This window comes from Peromyscus maniculatus, chromosome 5, assembly GCF_049852395.1.
Source record: "Peromyscus maniculatus bairdii isolate BWxNUB_F1_BW_parent chromosome 5, HU_Pman_BW_mat_3.1, whole genome shotgun sequence".
Taxonomy (NCBI): Eukaryota; Metazoa; Chordata; class Mammalia; order Rodentia; family Cricetidae; genus Peromyscus; species Peromyscus maniculatus.
This window is the reverse complement of record NC_134856.1, coordinates 9,424,995-9,448,829: the sequence shown is the minus strand read 5'-3', so window position 1 is coordinate 9,448,829 and position 23,835 is coordinate 9,424,995. Positions and strand designations below refer to the sequence as shown.

General features: G+C 40.8%; 1 protein-coding gene across 8 annotated transcripts in view; it reads right to left on the bottom strand.

Moving 5' to 3' along the window:
- Cnot1 (CCR4-NOT transcription complex subunit 1) overlaps positions 1-23,835 on the bottom strand; it is an 89,643-nt gene that overhangs the window by 52,015 nt on the left and 13,793 nt on the right. For all 8 annotated transcript variants that reach the window (XM_076571655.1, XM_076571659.1, XM_076571657.1 and 5 more), the window contains exons 2-10: positions 23,080-23,354; positions 9,612-9,719; positions 8,824-8,922; positions 8,051-8,119; positions 7,908-7,962; positions 6,818-7,021; positions 4,854-5,022; positions 3,804-3,930; positions 3,554-3,664 (exon numbers count right to left, since the gene is read on the bottom strand). In XM_076571655.1, coding sequence (XP_076427770.1) covers positions 3,554-3,664; positions 3,804-3,930; positions 4,854-5,022; positions 6,818-7,021; positions 7,908-7,962; positions 8,051-8,119; positions 8,824-8,922; positions 9,612-9,719; positions 23,080-23,181 — 1,044 coding nt within the window. In that variant the 5' untranslated portion in view covers positions 23,182-23,354. The remainder of the gene's footprint in view (positions 1-3,553; positions 3,665-3,803; positions 3,931-4,853; positions 5,023-6,817; positions 7,022-7,907; positions 7,963-8,050; positions 8,120-8,823; positions 8,923-9,611; positions 9,720-23,079; positions 23,355-23,835) is intronic.

Below are 23,835 nucleotides of genomic sequence, written 5' to 3'. Positions count from 1 at the left end.
CGAATTGAAGACCCTGACATTAATCCATGCACATATGAACACCTGCTTTTTGACAAAGCAGCCAAAACTATACAATGGAAAAAAGAAAGTATCTTCAACAAATGGTGCTGGCATAACTGGATGTCAATATGTGAAAGATTACAAAAAGATCCATATCTGTCACCATGCACAAAACTCAAGTCCAAGTGGATCAAAGACCTGAACATAAATCCAGTTACACTAAACTTAATAGAAAAGAAAGTAGGAAGCACTCTTGAACGCATTGGCACTGGAGACCATTTCCTAAATAAAACACCAACAGCACAGACCCTGAGCACAACAATTAATAAATGGGACCTCTCAAAATTGAGAAGCTTTTGCAGGGCTAAAGACACAGTCAATAAGACAAAAAGACAGCCAACAGAATGGGAAAAGATCTTCACCAACCCCACATCTGACAGAGGATTGATCTCCACAGTATATAAAGAACTCAAGAAACTAGACATCAAAATACTGAACAGTCCAATTAAAAAATGGGCTAAAGAGCTAAACAGAGAATTCACAAAACAAGAATCACAAATGGCTGAAAGACATTTAAAGAAATGCTCAACATCCTTAATCATCAGAGAAATGCAAATCAAAACAACTCTGAAATACCACCTTACACCTGTCAGAATGGCTACGATCAAAAACACCAGTGACAGTCAATGTTGGAGAGGATGTGGAGCAAAGGGAACACTCCTCCACTGTTGGTGGGAATGTAAACTTGTACAACCACTGTGGAAATCAGTATGGCGGTTTCTCAGAAAATTAGGAATCGAACTACCTCAAGACCCAGCCATCCCACTCTTGGGCATATACCCAAGGAATGCTGATTCATACCATAAAGATACATGCTCAGCTATGTTCATAGCAGCACTATTTGTAATAGCCAGAACCTGGAAACAACCTAGATGCCCATCAACGGAAGAATGGATGAAAAAAAATGTGGTACATATACACAATGGAGTACTACTCAGCAGAGAAAAACAATGAAAGCATGAAATTTGCAGGCAAATGGATGGAACTAGAAAAAATCATCCTTGCCGGGCGGTGGTGGCGCACGCCTTTAATCCCAGCACTTGGGAGGCAAAGCCAGGCGGATCTCTGTAAAAAAAAAAAGAAAAAAATCATCCTGAGTGAGGTAACCCAAACCCAGAAAGACAGTCATGGTATGTACTCACTCATAAGTGGATTCTAGATATAAAATAAAGAACAATCAGACCACAACCCATAGAACCATGGAGGCTATATATATAGCATGGAGGTCCCTAGGACGACTGTGGCTTATAATAAATTTCGGTTTTACTCAATTATTGAAAAAAAAATAGCCAAACGAATGGAAACACATGAACTATGAACCGAAGGCTGAGGGGCCCCCAACTGGATCAGGCCCTCTGAATAGGTGAGACAGTTGATTGCCTTGATCTGTTTGGGAGGCAACTAGGCAGTGGGACCGAGTCCTGTGCTCATTGCATGAGTTGGCTGTTTGAAACCTGGAGCTTATGCAGGGACACTTGGCTCAGTCTGGGAGGAGGGGACTGGACCTGCCTGGACTGAGTCTACCAGGTTGATCGCAGTCCTCGCAGGAGGCTTTGCCCTGGAGGAGGTGGGAATGGGGGATGGGCTGGGGGTAAGGGGAGGGGATGGGAGGGGGGAGAACAAGGGAACCCGTGGCTGATATGTAGAACTGAATGGTATTGTAAAATAAAATAAAAGAGGGGAAAAAAAAAGACTGAGCTAACCGGACTCGAACAGGCAGCAGCAAAAAAAGACAAATGTGAGACCCTGTCTCAGTCAAGATGGAACGCAACAAATAAGGTTGTCCTCTGACTTTTTTGTTCCAAGTGACACACACACAGAGGTGGAGAGTGATTTAGGAAGACAACAAACATCAACCCTGACTACCAAAGAGACACACACGTGCCTATCAACACACAAAAATCAAAGCATTGGCTTTGATCCTTGAAGCTATTAGAAAATATAGTAAAACCCACTAATTCTGTTAATAGTGAAGTTATGAGAGAACTCAAGGGTTCTGTGCAACTAGGTCTTGGTAGTAAGTTATAAACATGAAAACTAAAAATGAGAACTGGGATAAATACCTCGCTGTTTGCTAAGAGTCATGAGCTGGGTATAACAGCTCAGGCAGAACGTCTAACATGTACGGAGGTCCTAGATTCTATTCTAATCACCCACCAAAAAGTCTATTCAGATCTTGCCAGGGTTGGTGGTACATGTCTGTGGTCATAGCATTCTGGAGGTAGAGGATGTGAGTTCAATCAAATTCAAGGCCGCACTGTGCTACCTAGCTCCAGCTCCAAGACAGAGGATTTTGGTTTGTCCTTTCTGTTGTGCTAAGACTGAATATAGCTTTCAGCATGCTGGGCAAGCACTCTACCACTGATCCATATTTCCAATTTCATTTAAGTAACTCTAAAAAATATTACTATCTGTTGTTTTTTTTAAGGTTGTCTCACAGGCATGCATCATCACTCAAACCTGTGTTAAGTAATTTTTAAATTACTTTTATTTTATGTACACTGGTCTTTTGCCTGCATATATGTCTGTGTGAGGATGTCAATTACCCTGGAACTAGAATCAGACAGTTGTGAGCTGCCATGTGGGTGCTGGGAATTGAACCTGGATCCTCTGAACAGCAGCCAGTACTCGAAACTGCTGAGCCTTCTCTCCAGCCCTATAATTCTTGTATTTTGTTCTGTTTTATCAAGAAATTACATGTGAATTTACTATTCTCTTGCTGCATAAATTTCATCAATCCCTCTTAATATCCAATTTGTCATTTATGTTTTATTTAAGCACTTTCATATTTCATCCAGGTATTTTCTTTATATGTAGGGCCAATTAGTTTCTGAATAATCAGAAAATAAAGATGTACTTTTGCTACACAATTGCTACACACACACACACACACACACCATGCAGGCTCGCCTTCTCAATAATTCTTTAGTTATTACTTTGCAACCAGTTAGCCCATCCCAGAACCTGACCAAAGACTACACTTAACAATTCACCATTTTGTCAGGTAGTGGTGTGCACGTCTTTAATCCCAGCATTTGGGAGACAGAGGCAGATGGGATCTCTGTGAGTTTGAGGCCAGCATAGTCTACAAATCAAGTTCCAGGACAGCCAGAGCTGTTACACAGAGAAACCCTGCCTTGAAAAAACCAAAATCAATTCACCATTTTAGCTCCGACCTGTAAAATAGGAACTACAGAGACAGCTTACTTGTGCCAGTCTCCAGAACACTGAGTCCAATACCTAGCACATCCAAAACAAGAGCTGGGAAGGTGGCATGGGAACAGCACAACAGATGGACCTGTGCCGGTCACTGGCCAGACAACCTAGCTGAATCAATGACACTAGATTGAGATACTGTTTCAAAACTAAGAGGAAAACTGGCAGGAAGAAGACATCCAAGGCTCTTATTCAGCTGGCTACAGAACTTACAAAACAAACAACAAAAATCCTCGGAGGACATAATGAACCCAAAGCCCTGGCCACATGTACTCACCAGTTCTTTAAGAACATCAATCAAAACCTCTACATTCCAGGTGTGTGCCTGTGCGCCTTCACTTTTATCTTTTCCATCACTCCAGATCCCACTGCCAGGAGCAGAGATGCTCTGTAAAAGTAAAACTACAATTAAGCAAATCCAAGTAATGTTTTCATCTCATCTTTAGATCAATCAATCATACTTCAATTTAATAAGCAGGAGAGGACAGAATTTTAAGTCTTTTGAGTAACAGTTGAAGTCAACAAACCTGTAATGGAATACCATCTGTTAATCCTGAATGAGTTCGAGCCATCATTCCCAAAACCCTGGCAACCTGGGCAGCTGTGACCTCCCGAACACCAAACTGCATGATTATATTGCGACATTCTTCAATACTGAAACAAAAATATAACTTTAAAAATATGCTTCCTTCCACCTCATAGACCAAAACTAAAAGGGGCTACTAATAAATGAGCTGTGGTGTGACATCCTTAACATAGTAAAGTTAATGTTTTATGTTATTTTTATGCAACTAGAAACGGAAAAATCACTAGCTTTAAGTTATTTCCAGTTGGGCAGTAGTGGCACATGCCTTTAATCCCAGCACTCAGGAGGCAGAGGCAGGCAGATCCCTGAGTTCAAGGCCAGCCTGGTCTACAGAGTGGATTCCAGGACAGTCAGAGCTAGAGAGAAAACTCTGTCTGGGAAGAAAAAAACAAACAAAAATAAAACAAACCAAAAAACTAAAACTAAAATCTTTAATTTTCAGTGTGACTCAACTTCCTTTCTAAGTTACACTGTGTAGGTGCACGTGCATGTGTGTCATCTGTTCAGACACCAGAGACAACTGGGTGGAATCTGTCCTTTCCTCCATCAAAAGGGTCCCAGAGATTGAACCCAAGTCAACAACACCTTTACCAGCTGAGCTCTCTCACCAACACAAAAAAATGGGGCTAATCACACTCAAAGGTCAATCTGATTACTCAAATATTTAGAAAACCTGGAAAGTGTATCCTATCTCTTTCATGTTGCTTCTAAAAGGTTAATTCAAAATAGCAAAGTGAATGTATGTGCTAAAATATGACTATCCTGGTGATTAAGAACTTGGTTCCTAAATTTTAGAAACTGGTAGGCATGAGAAGTCACAAGTTCAAGCCCTAGCATATTTATAGCTGACACCAACACTAGACTAGTGTATGGAAAATTAAAATTCAGAAGCGACAATCCTGATGCACACAATAACTACACAATATTGTATACTTGTTTTCAATAATTATGCTTAAGAACAGCCAAAATTTTGTTATGTCTTGCTACCAACCTTGCACAAAAGCCATAGCCTACTTCTTGCATGAAATCAGCCAGAGAGCTCTCCATCATGGTTTTAGCTACCCCTCCAGAATCAGGCAAGATCCTGTCCATTAGAATGTCCCGTTTTTCAGGGTATAAAAGTGGTGCAAGCACCACAGGACAACGCTCTTGGGGAAAATCTGAAGACAGAGAGGGAATACAACTGTTATCAACAACTAAAGACAACAACCTAGAGACTAAAGATGCAGCACATTAAGAGTCTGTGTGGCATGCCTGAGGTCCTGGGTTCAATGCCCAGCAACACATAAACGTGTATTTCTCCTTATGCTGCTGCTCTAAAATCCCTTCAAACCCAATTCTTCTGCAAGTTCATATTCAAATTCAAGCAGTTTATGGCTGAGTGTGGTCATGCACACCTTTAATCCCAGCACTCAGAAAGCAGAGGCATGTTGGTAGGACAGCCAGGACGACATAAAATGACTCTGTCTCCAAAAAAAAAAAGTACTGACCCAACCTAGCCCAGTGTGACCTCAAACCAACCCTAGAATTTGAATTTGGGTGTCTCAAAACAACTGCTCACGTGTATACTTTTTAACTTTTCCTGTGTAAATTCCAGCAGCTGTTTATCAATTCATGCTGCATATTAAACTTTTATAGCAAAATTCCCATATGAAGGACAGAATTCATTACAGGGGAACAGAATGCATTACATCTATAAATGTTTCTTGTGACTGAAAAATTTGATGCAGTTTAAATTAAACTATACAAACAACAACAGGAAGTAAAGAAGTCATATTTCTTTCTTTTTGAGGATAAAAGGATGGGATTTATTGAGCTTGAATTACAAAGCAAACTGCTGAGGAAATAATACACTATCAAAATGGCCAACCTAGCTGGATGTGGTGGCACAAAGCCTTTAATCCCAGCACTCAGGAGGCAGATCTCTGAGTTCCAGGCCAGGCTGGTCTATCAAGTGAGTTCCAGGATAGCCAGGGCTACATAGAGAAACCCTGTCTTGAAAAATAAAAAACAGAGCTGGAGAGATGGTTCAGCAGTTAAGAGCACTGGCTGCTCTTCCAGAGGTCCTGAGTTCAATTCCCAGCAACCACATGGTTGCTATGGGAAGTTCTGTATGGCAAATGTGTTGCTCTGATTGGTTAGTAAATAAAACACTGATTGGCCAGTAGCCAGGCAGGAAGGATAGGCAGGACAAGCAGAGAATGAGAATTCTGGGAAGTGGAAGGCTGAGTCAGGGAGACACTGCCAGACGCCGCCATGACAAGGAAGATGTAAGGTACAGGTAAGCCACAAGCCATATGACAAAGTACAGATTAATAGAAATGGGTTAATTTAAGATATAAGAAGTAGATAACAAGAAGCCTGCCACGGCCATACAGTTTATAAGTAATATAAGCGTCTGAGTGATTATTTTATACGTGGGTTGTGGGACTGCGGGGGTGGGGGTGGGGGTGGGGGCGGCTTGGTGGAACCTGGAGAGAAGCTCTCCAGCTACACATGGTGGCTCACAACCATCTATAATGAGATCTAGTGCCCTCTTCTGGCCTACAAGCAGAACACTATATACATAATAAATAAATCTTTTAAAAAAAAAAAAAAAGGAAAGAAAAAAGAAAAACAAAAACAAAAAAAACCCACAAAAATGTGGCCAACCATTCACATTAAAAGCAGCATGTCACTATATTGTAGTCTCCCTCCCTAAAGTGGAAAGACAGGAGAGAAATATGCCTAGTCTTACCTGTGATTGTACTTATATAACAAACATCACAGATAAAATTAGGTTCACTTTATACTTATTCTTTAACAAAGTTCTACTATAACTTTTATATTTAAAATGGTATGACTGTCTTTTGTTTATACAACTAAAAAGAAACAGGAAATCACCATCTTCACTTATATCCCAACATGCTTTTTTAATCCTAGTTTTGTGACCACCTGTGATAGGCTATGCCTTACCTCTGCGCAGTGTCTTGAGGAAAGCGTCTATCTGTTCCTGTCCAACTCCAAAGGCTCCCTTCTGCCCAAAGAGGAGATGGGAGAGTAGGAGATGTAGGACCTCTATTGCTATATCTTGGAAGCCACCTTCTTGATTTCCACTGACGTCTGCGTCTATGTAAGAACGCAGAAGATCTGGAAGCTTCTGTTTGATAAACTGGGCAGCTAAAAGTCAAATAAACCAAGTTACTTTTATATAATAGGCTAAAAAATAGTCAAATGTTCACCCCTTGTATTCACCAACATACATTTTTACCTCTCTCATGCTTTCACATAGCTCTGTCTGAGGAGTATACTCAAACAGTAGCTGGTGAAATGAAGAAAATTTTTATAAGATGGTTCTGGCCAGGCATGGTGTGGTATACACTTTTAATCCCAGTACTCAGGAGGCAGAGGCAGGTGGATTTCTGTAAATTTGAGACCAGTCTGGTCTACAGAGTGAGTTCCAGGACAGTCAAGGTTATTATAACAGAGAAACCTTGTCTCAAAAAAAAAAAAAAAAAAAAAAAGGTCTTCAATCCCAACACTCATGAGGCAGAGACAGGTGGATCTCTGAGTTTTGAGGCCTACCTGGTGTACATAGGGAGTTACAGGACAGCCAGAACACAAGCATCATAGCACATGGCTGCAATCTCAGCACTTAAGGGAAACTAAGTCTGAGGTCAGCCTGGGCTATACAAGCCCAACTTTGTCTTAAAAACAAGAACAAAAGCTGAAGAAATAGCAGTTAAAAGCACTTGTTACTCTTGCAGAGGACCCAGGTTCAGTTCCCAACATGCATGTGGCATCTCACAAGTTCCAGAGGACCTGACACTTTTTTTCTAGCCTTCTCAAGTACCAGGTATACACATGATGCACTTACAGATATGAAAAACATTCATACAGGCATATATTTAATTTTAAAACAACAAAAACTACTTAAGAATCCAGGGACGTAGCTCAGAGGTAGAGATTTTGTCTAACATTCCAAAGCCCTGGATTTGACACCTAATACCACACAATTAAAGAAGCAACCAAGAAAGAATCTTGTACTCAGTATAAAATAACTTACCAAAACCCCTGAGATCTGAGCTAGAAGAATTCAAAAGGGCAAGACCAAAAATGACCTGGAACAAGAAGGAGTTAGATTAACAAGATCAAACAGTTTTAACTTTCATTTCTGCCTACATCTCTTTGCTCAAGACACACACTCACCTCTTGTACTTTACTTAACTTGAGAACTTTACTCAGCTGGGCAAATAAATGGGGTGCAGGCTTTAAACTCTGAAACATAAAATTTTTTTAAGATTTAACTTTGTTGTTTTTTTTTTTAATGATGCAATTCTTTAACCAAGTTTTTAAAGAATTAGTTCATCCAATTATGGCACAATATACACATGACATAATTCTGAGCTACTATAAGCAATATACTATATTCTAGAACTGTAGACTGACAAACTTAGACCTTGCCCTATTCTGATCATCGAGTTTCCATTTACTACCAAGCAACTACCTTGATTCTCTCAGAAAGTTACAAAAGAAAGTCAATCCTTCAAATTTTAAGATATGGAACTATTAAAAAAAAAAAAAAGTACAGGTGTGGTAGTACATGCCTTTAATCCCAACACTCATAAGCCATAGTCAGATGGCTTTCTCTGAGTTCAAATCACCCTGGTCTACACAGTGACTTCCAGGACAGCTAAGGCTACATAGAGACCAAGTCTTTAAAGGGCAAAGCAAAACACACAAACACCAAAACCCGAGAAGTAAAGGTTCAGAGTCATTTTAAATAACTCAATATTAGATCATTTTAAATAACTCAGTATTAGAGCATATTCAAATTGGGTGTGGTGTTTCATGTCTACAACAGCCCAGCACTGAGAAGACTGAGACAGAATAGCCTCAATTACACAGAAAGACTCTGCCTCAAAAATGAAAGGGAGAGATAGGTATTATCATAATCTTACTAGAGATAAAATTGTACTAACCTTCTGGTAGTGCAATGGATTATCAATGGCATATGACAACGTCGAGATAAAATTTGGCTTTGTAATCAGCGAGGCACACTCCTGAATCAGAAACTGTGTCTTCAAAAAAAAGATAAAAATAAAAAAAGAACTTCCATTAACATTAACCATCATCTGACATAAATAAAGGAAAAGAGAACCTATGAACATTAGATGCTGTAGTTTTACTATCAAAACCAGCTCTTTAGTGCTGGGCAGTGGTAGCATACACCTTTAATGCCAGCACTCAGGAGGCAGAGGCAGGCAGATCTCTGTGAGTTCAAGGACAGCCTGGTCTACAGAGTAAGTTTTAGGTCAGCCAGTGCTGTTATACAGAGAAACAATGTCTTGAAGAAAACAAAAATCAGCTCTTTAAGAATTCCACTTTATCAGTAACTAGTGTTAAACCAAAATGTCCACATTAAAGTCCATTAGTAAGTCACAAACACTATCATAATTAACTCTGACAAGACTGAAAATCAAGCCTTTCAGAACATGAGATAGCCTATCTGCCTTGTCAAGCAGGCTCTCCCCCATTCCTGCTTCCTTCATCAGGCAGAACCAACAGGAGCTCCATAATCCTAAATTAGACTGTCTTCAGTATATAGTCAGGCAGAAAAGAGAATACAGAAAATTATACCCAATATCTCTTAACTACCCTTGTAAGATTATGTTCTGGATGTTATCTTGTACACAGTGTCCCTATATTATGCCCTAATCTTACAAAGTGATTGGGGATAATAGACATCAACTCTGTAGTCCCCAAATACCTGATGGAAATCTTTGCCACTGCTTTTACCATCGCCACTGAAATCCACATGTGAAAATAGACAGCGTAATAAATGCCTGTCTGCCTCAGGACCGTGCCGATTCACAATCTGAAACACAAAAACATTAAGTTTAAAGGAGAGTTTGGAAAAAAAAATAAGGACTAGGGATACAGGCCAATGGTAGCACTTGTCTAATATGCATGACACTTTGGATCTTATAAATACAGTTCTAGGAAAGTGAGCCTCTGGGGGTAAAATTCACCTTGTAGCAATAGTTATAGGAATTACTGCTAAGCATAGTGGCAAAGTCCTATAATCCTAGCTCTTGGGATTCAAAGAATGGTAGGTCAGGATTTCAAGGCCAGCCTCAAACTACAGAGAAAGTTTAAGCCAGTCTGGGTGGCAGAAGACCCTGTTCTCAAAAACAAAAGTAAATTACACAAATCACAGAAGTAGAAGTACCTATATGCAATGATTACTTTTAAATTTATTCTTTTTAAACTGGCTAAAAGAACATAAAAGCTACCATAAATTAACCCACATAACTAGGCATGATGGCCAACATATATTTTTTCTAAATGTCATCAAATAGAGGTTTTCAATTCAAGTTTTACATCACCAGCTTCCTAACTCAAACTGCCTTTACCAATCCACTCTTGACAAATACTGTGCATGACTAGACCTACATGAAGCTGTAGACAGCTAGATAGCTACATTCAACTTCAGTGATTGAAATGCTGACCTTGAACTTTCCAACTTTTGTTTGTTTTTGTTTTTGAAGACAAGGTTTCTCTGTGTAGTTTGGGAGCCTGTCCTAGAACTCACTCTGTAGCCCAGGCTGGCCTAGAACTCACAGAGATCCGCCTGCCTCTGTCTCCCAAGTGCTGGGATTAAAGGCGTGCACCACCACCACCCGGCTGACCTTTCCAACTTCTTGCTTCTCAAACTTTCCGATGGCTGTACCTGTCACCTCTAACTGGAAAAGGCCAGGCGAGCCTCTTCTCTTCTAACTACAGCGCCCCCACCACCACCACCAATTACCCCTTATTTGGCTTTGCTTTTCTCCACAGCATTTACTCTTACCTGAAAATTTCTTTTAATTTGCAGGAGATCAGGGAATTTGCAGTTTAGAAAGGAGCTTAGCAAACTTTGTGGGTAAATAGTTACATTTATTAAATGCTGCTATTAAGTTATCAAAACCCCCCAGGAAGGAATTATTGGCAGTCGGTGGCTGAGAGATGAAGAGTTACTCTCCATTGGGGAGAGGCCACTCATGCCCTAGTCCACTGGTTCTCAACCTTTCTAACGCTATGTATGACCCTTTATTACAGTTCCTGTTGTCCTGACCCCCAACATAAAATTATTTTCATTGCTACTTCATAACTAATTTTGCTGTTATAAATCATAATCTCTTTTAGAGACAGAGGATTGGTGTCAAAGGGGTCACAACACAAAGGTTGAGAACCACCTCAACTTTTAGTTAGTAGATGGCCACACTGATTGGACTCTGGAAGTTATTAATAACAACAACTATTACAAAATGGACCACCATGATTCTGGAAGATAGGGCAGGGGAACTAAGGGTAGTTGGAGGGAGGTAGAGGTGGATGGAAATGATCAAGATACATTATTTAAATGAAACCCAAAGAATAAAAAATACTATTTAAGGGATGGAGAGACAGCTTAGCAGTTAAGAGCATACACTGCTCTTTTAGAGGACCAAGTTCTCTTACCAGCACCCATACCAGGTGGGCTCAGGACTGCCTCTAACTCTAGCTTGAGGGATCTGACATTCTCATCTGGCCTCCAAAAGTCTATACATATACCAACAAGTAAATAAATCTTTAATATATGATGTATATATTACAGACATTAAAACTAAGTCAAACATGGTGGCATATATCTAAAACCCCAGTAACTAGGGAGGCAGATGCAGAAATACTGAAAATTTAAGACCATCCTCAGGTACACAGCAAGCTTAAGGCCAGTGAGGACTACATAAGACTCTGCCTAAAACAACAAAAGGACACACCAGTTGGTTATCCAATATCAAATGTCAGTCATGAAAACATACATGCAAGTAACATTATACAGACTGAGCAGGTTGTATTTTTAGAAATTATGTTATGCATACACATATACACATATGTACATAACAAAAACTAAAGAGAAAAAGAGGCCATGAATCTGAAAGAGAGCAAGGAAGGGTTTTTGGCAGGGTTTGTAGGGGAAATGATGTAATTATATTAATCTCAAAAAATAATAAAATTAATTTCAAAAAAAGTATGACAGTATCTGGGCACTGCGCATATGCTTCTATTGACAGCACTAGGAAGCTGAACCAGGAGGACTTCGAGTTCTAGGCATCCTGGGCTACAAAAGGAAACTCTGACTCAAACTAAGTAAGTGATCAATCAAATACATAACTACCTACTTTGGGTTAGGAATTGTATCAACTTTTGGATTAAATATCCTATTGAACTGCCTTAGGGTATCTTCAAAAATTGACAAAATGCATTCCTGGATAAAGACTGCAAGAAATTAAAATTCCACAGCCTGTGTCACAGTAAAGTTTACGAGTTTGCTGAATTGTTTTGACTGACCTCCGTTTCCATTTTCCCTATTCTCAAAACGTAAACATAAAGAAAGACTGCCCTGGGCCAATGAGATGGCTCAGTGGGTAAAGCCGTCGCCACCAACCCGACCAATCTGAGTGCATTCCCAGGAGCCACATGGTGGAAGGAGAGAAGTGACTCCCTTGAGTTGTCCTCCAACTTTGCCAGCACCATGGTATGTTGTTTGGGGGGTGGGGGGTACAGAACATTTAGGTTGCAAAGCTTCTTGCTGAAGAAAATGTTCTCTGGAGTACTGTAAGAGCCTCCAGTCATCACTTCCAGTACACTTTCTATGTCCCACGTGTGGATAAAAATGCAATCTCAGCTGCCTGCTCGGGCCACTTGCTGCCATGTCTCTCCCAACATTGTGGACTCTCCCTCTAGAACTCGCACATTCAATCCCAGAACTTGGGAGGCAGCTCTGTGAATTCGAGGCTACCCAAACATACACAGGGAGTTCCTGAGAACTAAAGAGAGATCCAGTTTCAAAAAACAAAACAAAAACACCTCCACAATAAAGTCCATAGAGATGTTTCAGTTTAAGAGTAGAGCTAACAGAAAGTTCAACAAGCCACTTAAAATGTAGCACAGGCAGACAAGCTTTGGGCAACTTTTAACAGCAAATACACATCCTTTTGTATTTGGGGGGTGAGTGGGTACAGGTGACCCAGTGTGCGTTTGGCAGTTGGTTCTCTCCTCCTACTCTGTAGGATTCTAGGGACTCAACTCAAGGTTTATCAGGTTTGGCAACAAGCACTTTGCTCAGCCATTTTGCTGGCCCTCTTTTCTTTGTGTATGTGTGATTATGCATGAAGGTATGCGTGTGTGCATACCAGTGTATACCATTTGTGTAGAGCCCAGAGAGCTCTACAGCACCCACCTGTCTCCAGCTCCTCAGTGCCAGGGTTATAAAAGCATGTACCTGTATACCACCAAGCCTGACTCTTTACATAGACTCAGGAATCCTAACTCAGGTCTTTATATGCTACACAATGACCACTTAATCCATCAGCACCGGCTACAGGCATTTCAGATTGACTAAGAATAGCAATAATTACAGAACTACAAGAAAACAAATATCTGGTAGGAACTGGATCTCAAACAAAAAAGTCAGAGTACTTGAGAAGCAAAGGTGAGCAAATCTCTACCGAGTTCTGTATCAGCCAGGGCTACACAGTGAGACACTGTCTCAAACCACACATGCACAAGCAGGGTCAAGGCAGCTGGGACTATGGCTCAGTGGCTGCACACTTGTCTGGCAAGTACAAACTCTTAGATTCTATCCTAGGCAAAAACTAACCCAAACCCTCATCACCCACATTTTACATAAAGCAAAAAGAAGAAATGTGAATGTTAAATAACCATGATGGCCAGGCGGTGGTGGCACATGCCTTTAATCCCAGCACTCGGGAGGCAGAGCCAGGTGGATCTCTGTGAGTTCGAGGCCAGCCTAGTCTACAGAGCGAGTTCCAGGACAGACTCCAAAACTGCATAGAGAAACCCTGTCTCGAAAAACCAAAAAAAAAAAAAGACCATGATGATTAAATATCATTGCTATTTGGGGTTGGAAAAATGGGTCTGCAGGTAAGATGCTTGCTACCAACCTTGACAACCCAAGTTCTGTCCTCTGACCACCATAACCATCCTGTGGCACATGAAACCAGCCTCCATAGAAACAATAATATAAAAGTCATAAATAAATGTAATTTTTTTTGAGACAAGTGCCTCACTATGTAGCTCTGGCTGCCTCTGCTGCTTCGAGGTGGATCCAAGGCTAGCCTGGTCTACAGAGTAAGTTCTAGGACAGGCTACCCAGAGAAACCCAGTCTCGAAAACAACAACAACAAGAGACACAATACTGGTACTGAGATTAAGTTTACATTACCACAAACAGATGAAATTATGAATGAAATCTGCTTTAAAGAAATAGGGCAAATGGGCTAAGTGAAAATAGATTATGTCTTGAAATAAATAATAGGTAAGTATAGGTTTATTTTGTTATACTGTGACTATCCTTCAAATCAGTTGAGGCTGAGACAGGTGTGCTGAGTTCAAGACCAGCCTGGTCATAAAATACCCCCACATCAAAATCAAAGTGTTAATATTGTTAACACATCAAAGTGTTAATATTGTTTTAAAAGTATGACCATACATCAGCATTTTAAAAGACAAACCGAGATTTCAGTGTGAGACTTGCAGGGGTGGTGGCTACGGAGGCCATGCTGAGTGAGCTGCTGTCTGTGAAGGATCTGAAGAATTCTGAAAGGAAGTTTCAGTTTGACAAGCAGCTGGCTCAGTCTCCAAGAGCACATGGTGTGAGTGTGCCTGGTGCCTGGTGCGAAGCAAATACAATGACGACATACACAGAGCCATCACGCTGCTGGAAGAGCTGCTGCTCAAAGGGAGCCAAGAGGAACCCATGGGATTGTCTTCTACTTGGCCATGGGCAACTACTGGCTCAAGGAATAGGAAAAGGCTCTAAAGCAGCAGTTCTCAACCTGTGGGTCTCGACTCCTTTGGGGTCGCATAAATGTCCTGTATATCAGACATTTCCATTACGATTCATAACTGTAGCAAAATTACAGCTATGAAGTAGCAACAAAATGATTTTATGGTGGGGGGGGGTCACCACAATGTGAGGAAATGTAACAAAGGGTTGCAACATTAGAAAGGTTAACAACTACTGCTCTAAAGTATGTGTAAGGACTGCTGCAGACGGAGCCTCAAAATGTTGGGAACATAGCACAAAGGTCCTTGCACCCATAGATCTCCAGAGAAACCACCAATGTTAAGCATACATTTCCGATGGGAAAGATGAAAAACCTGTTCTTCCACTCAGAAGGCTGAGAATTGGAAGTGATTAACAGCCTGGTGATGTGTGTTATTTGTTGGGCAAGGCCACAGCAATCTCTTACAACCAAGACCTGAGGTGGCTAGTAATCAAAATGACCCTAATAACCAAAGGTTCCCCTCCAAGCTCCCACAACCAGGACCAGAGGTGGCCAATAGACCAAATGATGTCTAATGCTATCTGTATGACAGAGACCAGGCCAGACCTTTAGGCCCTTAAGGTATAGTACACGTAGCCTATCTCTAGAACTCATTTTCTTGAAGGAAATGGCATGTACCCTGAGTCAAGTTTCAATGTAATTATGCTTCCTTGTGTAATGGGGATTGTATTACACCAGAAGACTTTTTCTAAATTACACTGGGTTCAAATACACTGGGAATAAACCACCTGTTCTTAGACTCCCCGAAGTCAATGTGCACTGGGGTTTCATTCTTATCTCTTTAGGGCTCACTTTTCTGCATGATACCTGCAGGGAACCCCTCACCAAAAAGGAGCGAGAATGTCTCATTGACAAGGCCATGAAGTAAGATGGACTAGTAGACATGGTCATAGTTGGTGGCTTGGCCCTGGGTGTGGTGGGGCTGGCTGGTCTCATTTCAAGTCCAAATCCAGAAGGCAGCCTCACCTGTTCTCTGCCCCAGCGCACCCGAGGGGAGAGGATGGGGATGGAACGACACAATACTGGGAGAGGGTCTGTCCATCTTCCCCATTCCTTCCTTCTTCCCCAGCCCTTGTCGTCCACCTCTACAATCTCCATGACCTTCAACCTCCTATTCCCTGACACCCATTATTTAACCCTAAGTCATGATTTGCAGAGTGTAAATAAAATTGGGCTGTGGCTTGGGGAAAAAGAAAAGAAAAACCCAGCCAGGTGTGGTGGAAACACCTATAATCCTAGCAGGAGGCTGATAAAGCCCAGAGGAAGGGAGAACAAAAGAGAAAAACTAAAAACAGTCAACATATTGAGGACACAACTCAATGGCAGTGTGCTGTTTGCTTAGCATGCTGCAGGCTCTAGATTTAAACCCAATTACTGAATAGGGGGAAAAGCTCAATAGGAAAAATGAGTTTATTTCAAGTTTCTACCTTAAATAATTTTGTTGTAATCACAACCAGTTTTTTTTGTTTTTTTTTTGTTTTTTACTTATGCTGTGGTACAGGGGATCTAACCCAGGGCCTCAAACCATGCTAGCTAAAAAGTACACATCACTGAGCTATCCCTTAGTCCCATCCATTTTTTAAACAATTTATTATTATTGTGCTGTGCCTGTATTATGGTGGGTGGGTATGCAGAAGGACACGTGTAGGTCAGAAGACAACTTTGTGGAATTAACTCTCTCCTCCTACACTTAGTGAATTCCAGGGACGACCACATTTTTACAAGCACCTTTACCTACTGTGCCATCAGACTGCCTCCCCACCCAATTTTTTGGAATTAAATGATTTTATAAGTGCTTCCCCTGCATGGATATATGTAGAGCATGCTGATGCCCTCAGATATCAAAAGAGGGTATGGGGACCCCTGGAAATGAAGTTATATATAGATGGCTTTGAAGCACCTTGTGGGTATTAGGAACCTGACTCAGGTCCTTTCCAAGTGTCTACAAGCGTTCTTAACTACTGAACCACCATGCCAGGCCCCCAGACAATAATTTTAAAAGAATGATTATAATGTTAATCTTTGAATAATGTCACAGAAATCTCACCTAACAGGCAAGTCTCTTTTTTCATCTCTAAGATGTTGAAGTACTAGTTAGTTGACATCAATACATGTATCTAACAAATTCAATAAAATCTCCTCTTTCCATCTGTCAGTAGGTAAAACCACATAAGGAAAACATCCTAGCCAAGTTATGAAGCCTGACTTAACGACAGGAACACAGAGCAATAAACAATATAACTGACCTCCTTGTATAGTAGGGACAGCATCAGTTTCACAAAATGTCACTAAGTGTCTCAGGATTTGCGTTTTTTTGTTATTTTTGTTTTTGTTTTTGTTTTTTTTGGATTTGGTTTGTTTTTTGTTTGTTTGTTTGTTTGGTTGGTTGGTTGGTTTTTCGAGACAGGGTTTCTCTGTGTAGCTTTGCGCCTTTCCTGGAACTCACTCTATAGCCCAGGCTGGCCTCAAACTCAGAGATCTGCCTGGCTCTACCTCCCGAGTTCTAGGATTAAGGAGTGTGCCATCGCCACGTAGCCCAGGTCTAAATTCTTAATCTCTGGGTGTTAAAAGAGGTTATATGCAAGGGCACAAAGGCACTATTGAAGCCACAGAATTTATGTGTCTTAATACCTGTGTACACTGTAAAACCTCAAATGAAAAAAATCAAATGAAGTAATTTTTACATTTTATCTTCAAGATTAATTACTAGATCTAGACATGGTGATATCCCAGAATCCCAGTTCAAGGCCATCTGAGACTACATAGAAAAACTTTATCTAAAAAACATAAAACAAAAACAAACAAAAATTATTAAATAATTTATTCATTCAGGGCTGAGGAAATGGATCAGCGGTTAAAAGTGTTTACTGCTCTTGTAGAGAGCTTGGGTTCAGTTCCCAGCACCCACATTACAGCTCAGAACCACTTGTAACTCTAGTTCCAGGGCATCTGATCTCCTCTTCTGGCCTCAATGGGCTTCTGCATGCACACAGTGCACCTAAAACTCATGCAAGACAAACACACATATACATAAAAAATAAACTTAAAAAAATAATTTGTTCCTTCTTTCATCACAGATTTATTTGAGCACCTAACTAAATGTCAGGCATAGGAGACACAGATATTCTTAGTCCTCAAGAACTTGTAAGGAAAAATGAGTAAATCAATTACAGTACAACCAGATCATGTAGGGCACTGCTGGTGTCACGAGCTTCTGACCTCCAAACAATTTCTGGTAGCAAACAATCGGCTTCTCCAGGATTTGCCTCAGCTGCAGAATTTCAACACCTAAGAACATACCCTCCTGGGGCAGCCTTCATCCACCGGGGATATAACCATGGTCTAGCACTTTGAGCCAACTGTGGTACACCTTTGATATATGACTTAGAAGTTAACACACAATGTTAACCTAGGTGTTTATTTGGTTGGTTGGTTGGTTTTTCAGACCGAGTTTCTTTCTTTGTGTAGCCTTGGCTGTCCAAGGAACACAATTTGTAGACCAAGCTGGCCTCGAACTCGGAGATCTGCCTGCCTCTGCCTCCTGAGTGCTGGGATTAAAGGCATGCACCACCAGTACCTAAGCATTAACTCAGGTTTTATTGGGGCTGAACCACAGTTCCTCAGCAAAACTGTAGATCCCAGTCTCATCCCATCCTGTTCTCATCCCTCCCTAACCTGTACAGTGTTGATGCATTAGTTTTATTGTACTTTCCAAATTCTCATACCTGTTTCCAGAGAATACAACCTCAACCTGCAACACAGGCCCGATTTAAGGTGATCCATACAAGGGTTGTAGAGTAGGCATCATGGGTGCATAAGAATAACCAGTGTGAGACTACATGAGATTATCTCAAGAAAGCCAAGTGGGGCTAGAAAGATGGCTCATCAGCTAAGAGCACTGGATATTCTGGCAGAGGATCCAGGTTCAATTCCCAGCACCCACAGCAGCTAACAGCCATCTGTAACTCAAATTCCAAAAGTTCCTGTGACCTCTCTTCTAGCCTCCATAGACCCAGGCATGCACAGTACAACAGAAATACAAGCAGGAAAAATACTCACATACACAAAATTTTTAAAAATTAAAAAAAAAAAGTGTGCCAGGCACAGTAGTGCACATCTTTAATCCCAGCACTCAGGAGGCAGAAGCAGACAGATGTGTGAGTTCAAGGCCAGCCTGGTCTACAAAGCAAGTTCCAGGATAGCCAGGGCTGTTACAGAGAAACGTGGAACTAGGATACCTTGCAATGCAAAGACTAATTTTTTACTTGTCGCCTATGAACAAATATAAAGTAATTCACTACAGAGGTAGTGTATACTTAAATCTCATATCTGCAATTTTCAGAATACAATGAACAAAATAACATCTTTGAACTTCCAACATAAAACAAGACAGAACTCAGCGGTAGTGCTTATACACAGTCTGGAGAGGCACTATCCCTGTCACCAAAAACAGTGGGACAATACTAACTAACTAACTAACTACCCTAGTTAAGACTGCCCAAGTGTAAGACCTGGGGCTGGGGAAAAACATGATCCACATATATTGTATGAAGGGGTTTAAGAAATGGCTCAGCAGTGAAGAGCCCTTGTTCTCGCAGAAGGGAGGAATCAATTCCCAGAACCCATATGGTGGCTCACAACCATCCATACCTCCAGTTCCAGGGGATCTGATGCTTTCTGGTCTCCATAGGCACTAGGCACATAATGTGGTACACAGACAAACATGTAAGCAAAACACTTATAAACACAAAAGAAATATAATTTTTTTAAAAAAATATATTGTATGAAAATATTTAATTCAAAAAACAATTTTTTTTTTTTTTTTTTTTTTTTTTTTTGGTTTTTCGAGACAGGGTTTCTCTGTGTAGCTTTGCGCCTTTTCCTGGAACTCACTTGGTAGCCCAGGCTGGCCTCGAACTCACAGAGATCCACCTGGCTCTGCCTCCCGAGTGCTGGGATTAAAGGCATGCGCCACCACCACCCGGCAACAATAAATTTTTAAAAAAATGTAAGAACTGCCATTAAATCACATCAAAGGCAATACCTAGAACAATACAAATGCTTAAACATGTTGCTCTGAAGACAGGTAAACTTAACTTTACACACAGAATGACTCAAATGCCAGAATGCTTAGCATTTTCTCATTCAACCTTCTGAGAGTCACCTATGCTGTTCAGAACAAGAGTTTTGATGCTTACAGAATATCACTGATGGATTCTTAGGTTGTTTCCAATATGGAGATATTAAGATACATGTCTTGTAATAAAGCCAAAACACGCACCTAAAAATGGAGAACTGAGCCATAACTGCTGTGTTCAGTAACGGAGAGGAAAACCAGTTGAAATCTCTTTGCTTGATCTGTATGAATACTACTAGATACTCAATGAAAACTCATTTTACTAGCAGAGCCAGAATACATAGTGACACCCTGTCTCAAAATAAACAATTAAAAGTTAACTGCTGGGGCCAGCAAGATGATTGGGCTGGCTAACCCATGTTAGCAAGCCCAACAGCTTGAGTTCAAAGTCTGAGACCCACATGGTGTAAGAACAGAACTATCTCTTTCAAGTTGTCCTCTGACCTCACCAGATTAGCTGGGGTGCCACCTCCCCCTAAAAAAGGAAATGGCAAAGCAAATGCTAGGGACAAAGAGCTTAGATGCAGAGGATCTACATTTAAGAGGTCCAAAATAGATGCTTAATGGGTTGGACTCTTTTTCTTTGATGGGGAGGTAGTTTTCCAGACAGAGTTGATCAGTTTAGCCCTGGCTGTCCTGAACTCCCTCTGTAGACCAGGCTAGCCTGGTCAGAGATCCTCCTGCCTCTGCCTCCTAAGAGCTGGGATTAAATGCATGTGCCACTATGCTCAGGACATATTAATCCAAAGCAAGGAAAGTAGGGCTGAGGGCTGAGTCTTCTCTGAATGGCTGTTAGAAGATCTGACTATTCACAGCTGGAGAGAGAACTGGGTGGTTAAGAGCATTTACTGCTCTTGCAGAGGACCCAGAGTTGGTTCCCAGCACCCCATGGAGGGATGCAACCAACCGTAGCACCAGTTCTAGGGGGTCTAATGCTCTTTTCTGGCCTCCAAAGGCATTAGGTAAGCACAGGGTACACATGTATGCTACAGGCAAAACATTCATAAATAAAATTTGCTTGGTGTGGCGGCACAGACCTTTAATGCCAGCATTTGAAAGACAAGGCCAACTTGATCTATGTAGAAGTTCAGGCCAGCTAGTTACATGCTGAAACTGTCCCAAAAAGGGGAAAGGGAAAAAAAAGGAGTAGAGAGAGAAAGAACATCATTCATATTTAAAAAGGCTAACATATCCATCTCCATCACCTATATATGCAGACATACTATCTTTGGAAAGATAGTTAAAATAGCAAAAAACTTAATACCCATTGCCTGAATAGGCAGGCTAACTAGTTCATGTCTTACATGTTTTTTAAAATTAAGCAAACCTACAATTGTTGCACACATACCAAAAATAAAAAGACCAAATTTAAATAGTGCTGCATAAATTCTTTCTTAGATTTGGCTAAGATAATCAGGTACATATTTCACTTATGTTAGCTACCTATGAATCAACTACAATTTCTATTATAGAAAGGAGAGAACTGCCAGACAGTGGAGTGCACGCCTTTAATCCCAGCACTTGAGAGGCAGAGACAGGTAGATTTCTGTGAGTTTTGAGGCCAGCCTGGTCTACAGAGTGATTACACCGAGAAACCCTGTCTCGAAGGGGGGGGGGGGGGGCGGGGGAGGATTAAGTTTTTGTTTTGTTTTAAGATTTATTTATTTATTATGTATACAACATTCTACCTCCATGTATGCCTGCACGCCAGAAGAGAGCACCAGATCTCATTATAGATGGCTGTGAGCCACCATGTGGTTGCTGGGAATTGAACTCAGGACCTCTGGAAGAGCAGCCAGTGCTCTTAACCTCTGAGCCATCTCTCCAGCCCTTTGTTTTGTTTTTTAAGACAAAGTTACAGAATGCCCAGGCTGGCCTCAAACTCATAGCAATCTTTTTGCTTTAATATTTAGCATTCTGCTTCAATCTCCAAGGGGGACTACACCATACTCAGCTACTTTTCATAAAGACTGAATGAAATACTAACACATGTAAAATATACACTAGAGAAAGCAAGGATTTAAAGATTTTTTTTTATGTTTGTGTGTGTAAACACAAAAAGGACACTGGATCGTCTGGAATTGGGGAAATTGTAAGTCACTCAAGGTGGATGCTAGAAACCAAATTCCAGTCCTCTGAAAGAAAAGCAGCAGGGTCCTAGCTGCAAAGTCATCTCTCTAGCAGGGTGGGGGGGATGATGATGATGATGAATTAATGGGTACTTCTCCAAAGATATAAATATCAACACATGGAACACAAATGCTCAGCATCTTTACTTGTGGATCAAAACTATTTCATACCCAGGAAGATGGCTAAAAGCCCAAGGATAACCATTTGTGAACTCAGGACCTCACTCACACTAAGCAAGCACTCCACCATTGCGCATCTTATACTTCCAGTGCAATTTCAACCTTTTGTATGTGTACTGTGTATATTTATTTGTTAGCACGTGGGAACATGTACCACAAAGTACATGAATGTGAGGGTGCCTATGGAGGCCCAAGGCTGACATCAGATGTCCTCCCTCATCACCCTCCACTTTACTGATCGAGGGAGGGTCTGTGTCTAAACAGAGTTCATCAATTATGGCTAATCTGGCTAGTCTTCATTGCCCTGGGATCCTGTCTCTGCCTCCAGAGAGCTGTGGCAAGATACCATACTTTCCCAACTTTTATGTGGGCTTAAGGAAGCCTATCACCCATTCATTCTCTTACTTAAAATATAGTAAGCACCTTATCTGCTAAGCCGTTCCATCGTTTCACCTTTGCCAAAGGTGAAAAAAGGTAGAACTAGACCAAATCATGTCAGATCATGCTTTTTTTATTTTATTTATTTATTTATTTTCTGTCATTGTTGTTTGTTTTTGAGACAAGGTCTCTTTATGTAGCCATGGCTGGCCAAGAACCTGGTATATAGACCAGACTGGCCTCAAGCACAAAGATATACCTGCCTCTCTCTGCTTCTCAAGTGCTGGGATTAAAGGCATACCTGGCTTCATGTTCATTTGTAAGACAGAAAAATAAAGAATAAAGAAAATACTCATAGATTGGTATAAGGTCTTTTATGTACTGTACTAAAGCAAAATAACACAGAGAAGCAAAGTTATAACCTCCCACACAACATCTTCACTTATCATTGCCAACTTATCATCAATTGGCTATGTGTTTTTGCTTCAATGGTATTCATATTCTGAATAGAATACTTACATGCTGTATTTCCTGCTGGCTGGCTCGGTAGTTTTTCTTGGTTAAATTGTCCACCAGGTAGCTGATTTGAGACAAGGCCAGCGAGAGCGAGTCAAGATTCATTGCTGGTTGGGGCGGAAGCAGGCGGCCGAGCCCGGCGCAAAATCACCATTATTCCCCTTTAGTCACCTCAGAGGCAGGTTAATGCTTCTTTGTAATCAGACTATCTCTGTTATCTGTAAAATGTCTTCAGTTCTTCTTTAACAAGTGTCTTACTCTGTTCTGAAACATGGCACCTGTTTTAAAAAGAAAATTCCAGAATTCAGTCGGGGGGGAAGGTTAAGTAACTTTTATCGCTCTCATTACTTAAAATGTTATTAAAGGCACTTTTGAAAAAAAATTATGATGTCTCAACCACTATGGATTTAAAAAAAATGCCATGCTTTTAAGTTAAAAGACAACATCTTCTAAGAGTTTAAATTTAATAAAACAACCTGTGACTTTTGAGATAACCATTTTATCAATTTCAATTAACAACTTCAGAACCAACAGGAGCACACTTGGTTGGAATTTGTGTTTGACACTGCTACTCATTCAACCTTTCGGCTGAGTTCAGATGTAAATTAGGGTCTAAGCAAGTTAAGTCCTCTTACACTTTCAGCTCCCCTCTCCACAGTACCCACTGGTTCCCAAGACTCCATTTATTCACTTTATTCCCACACTACTGCTTCAGAATCAGATGGTTTGATCTTAAAATTGTACTTCTGCCGGGCGGTG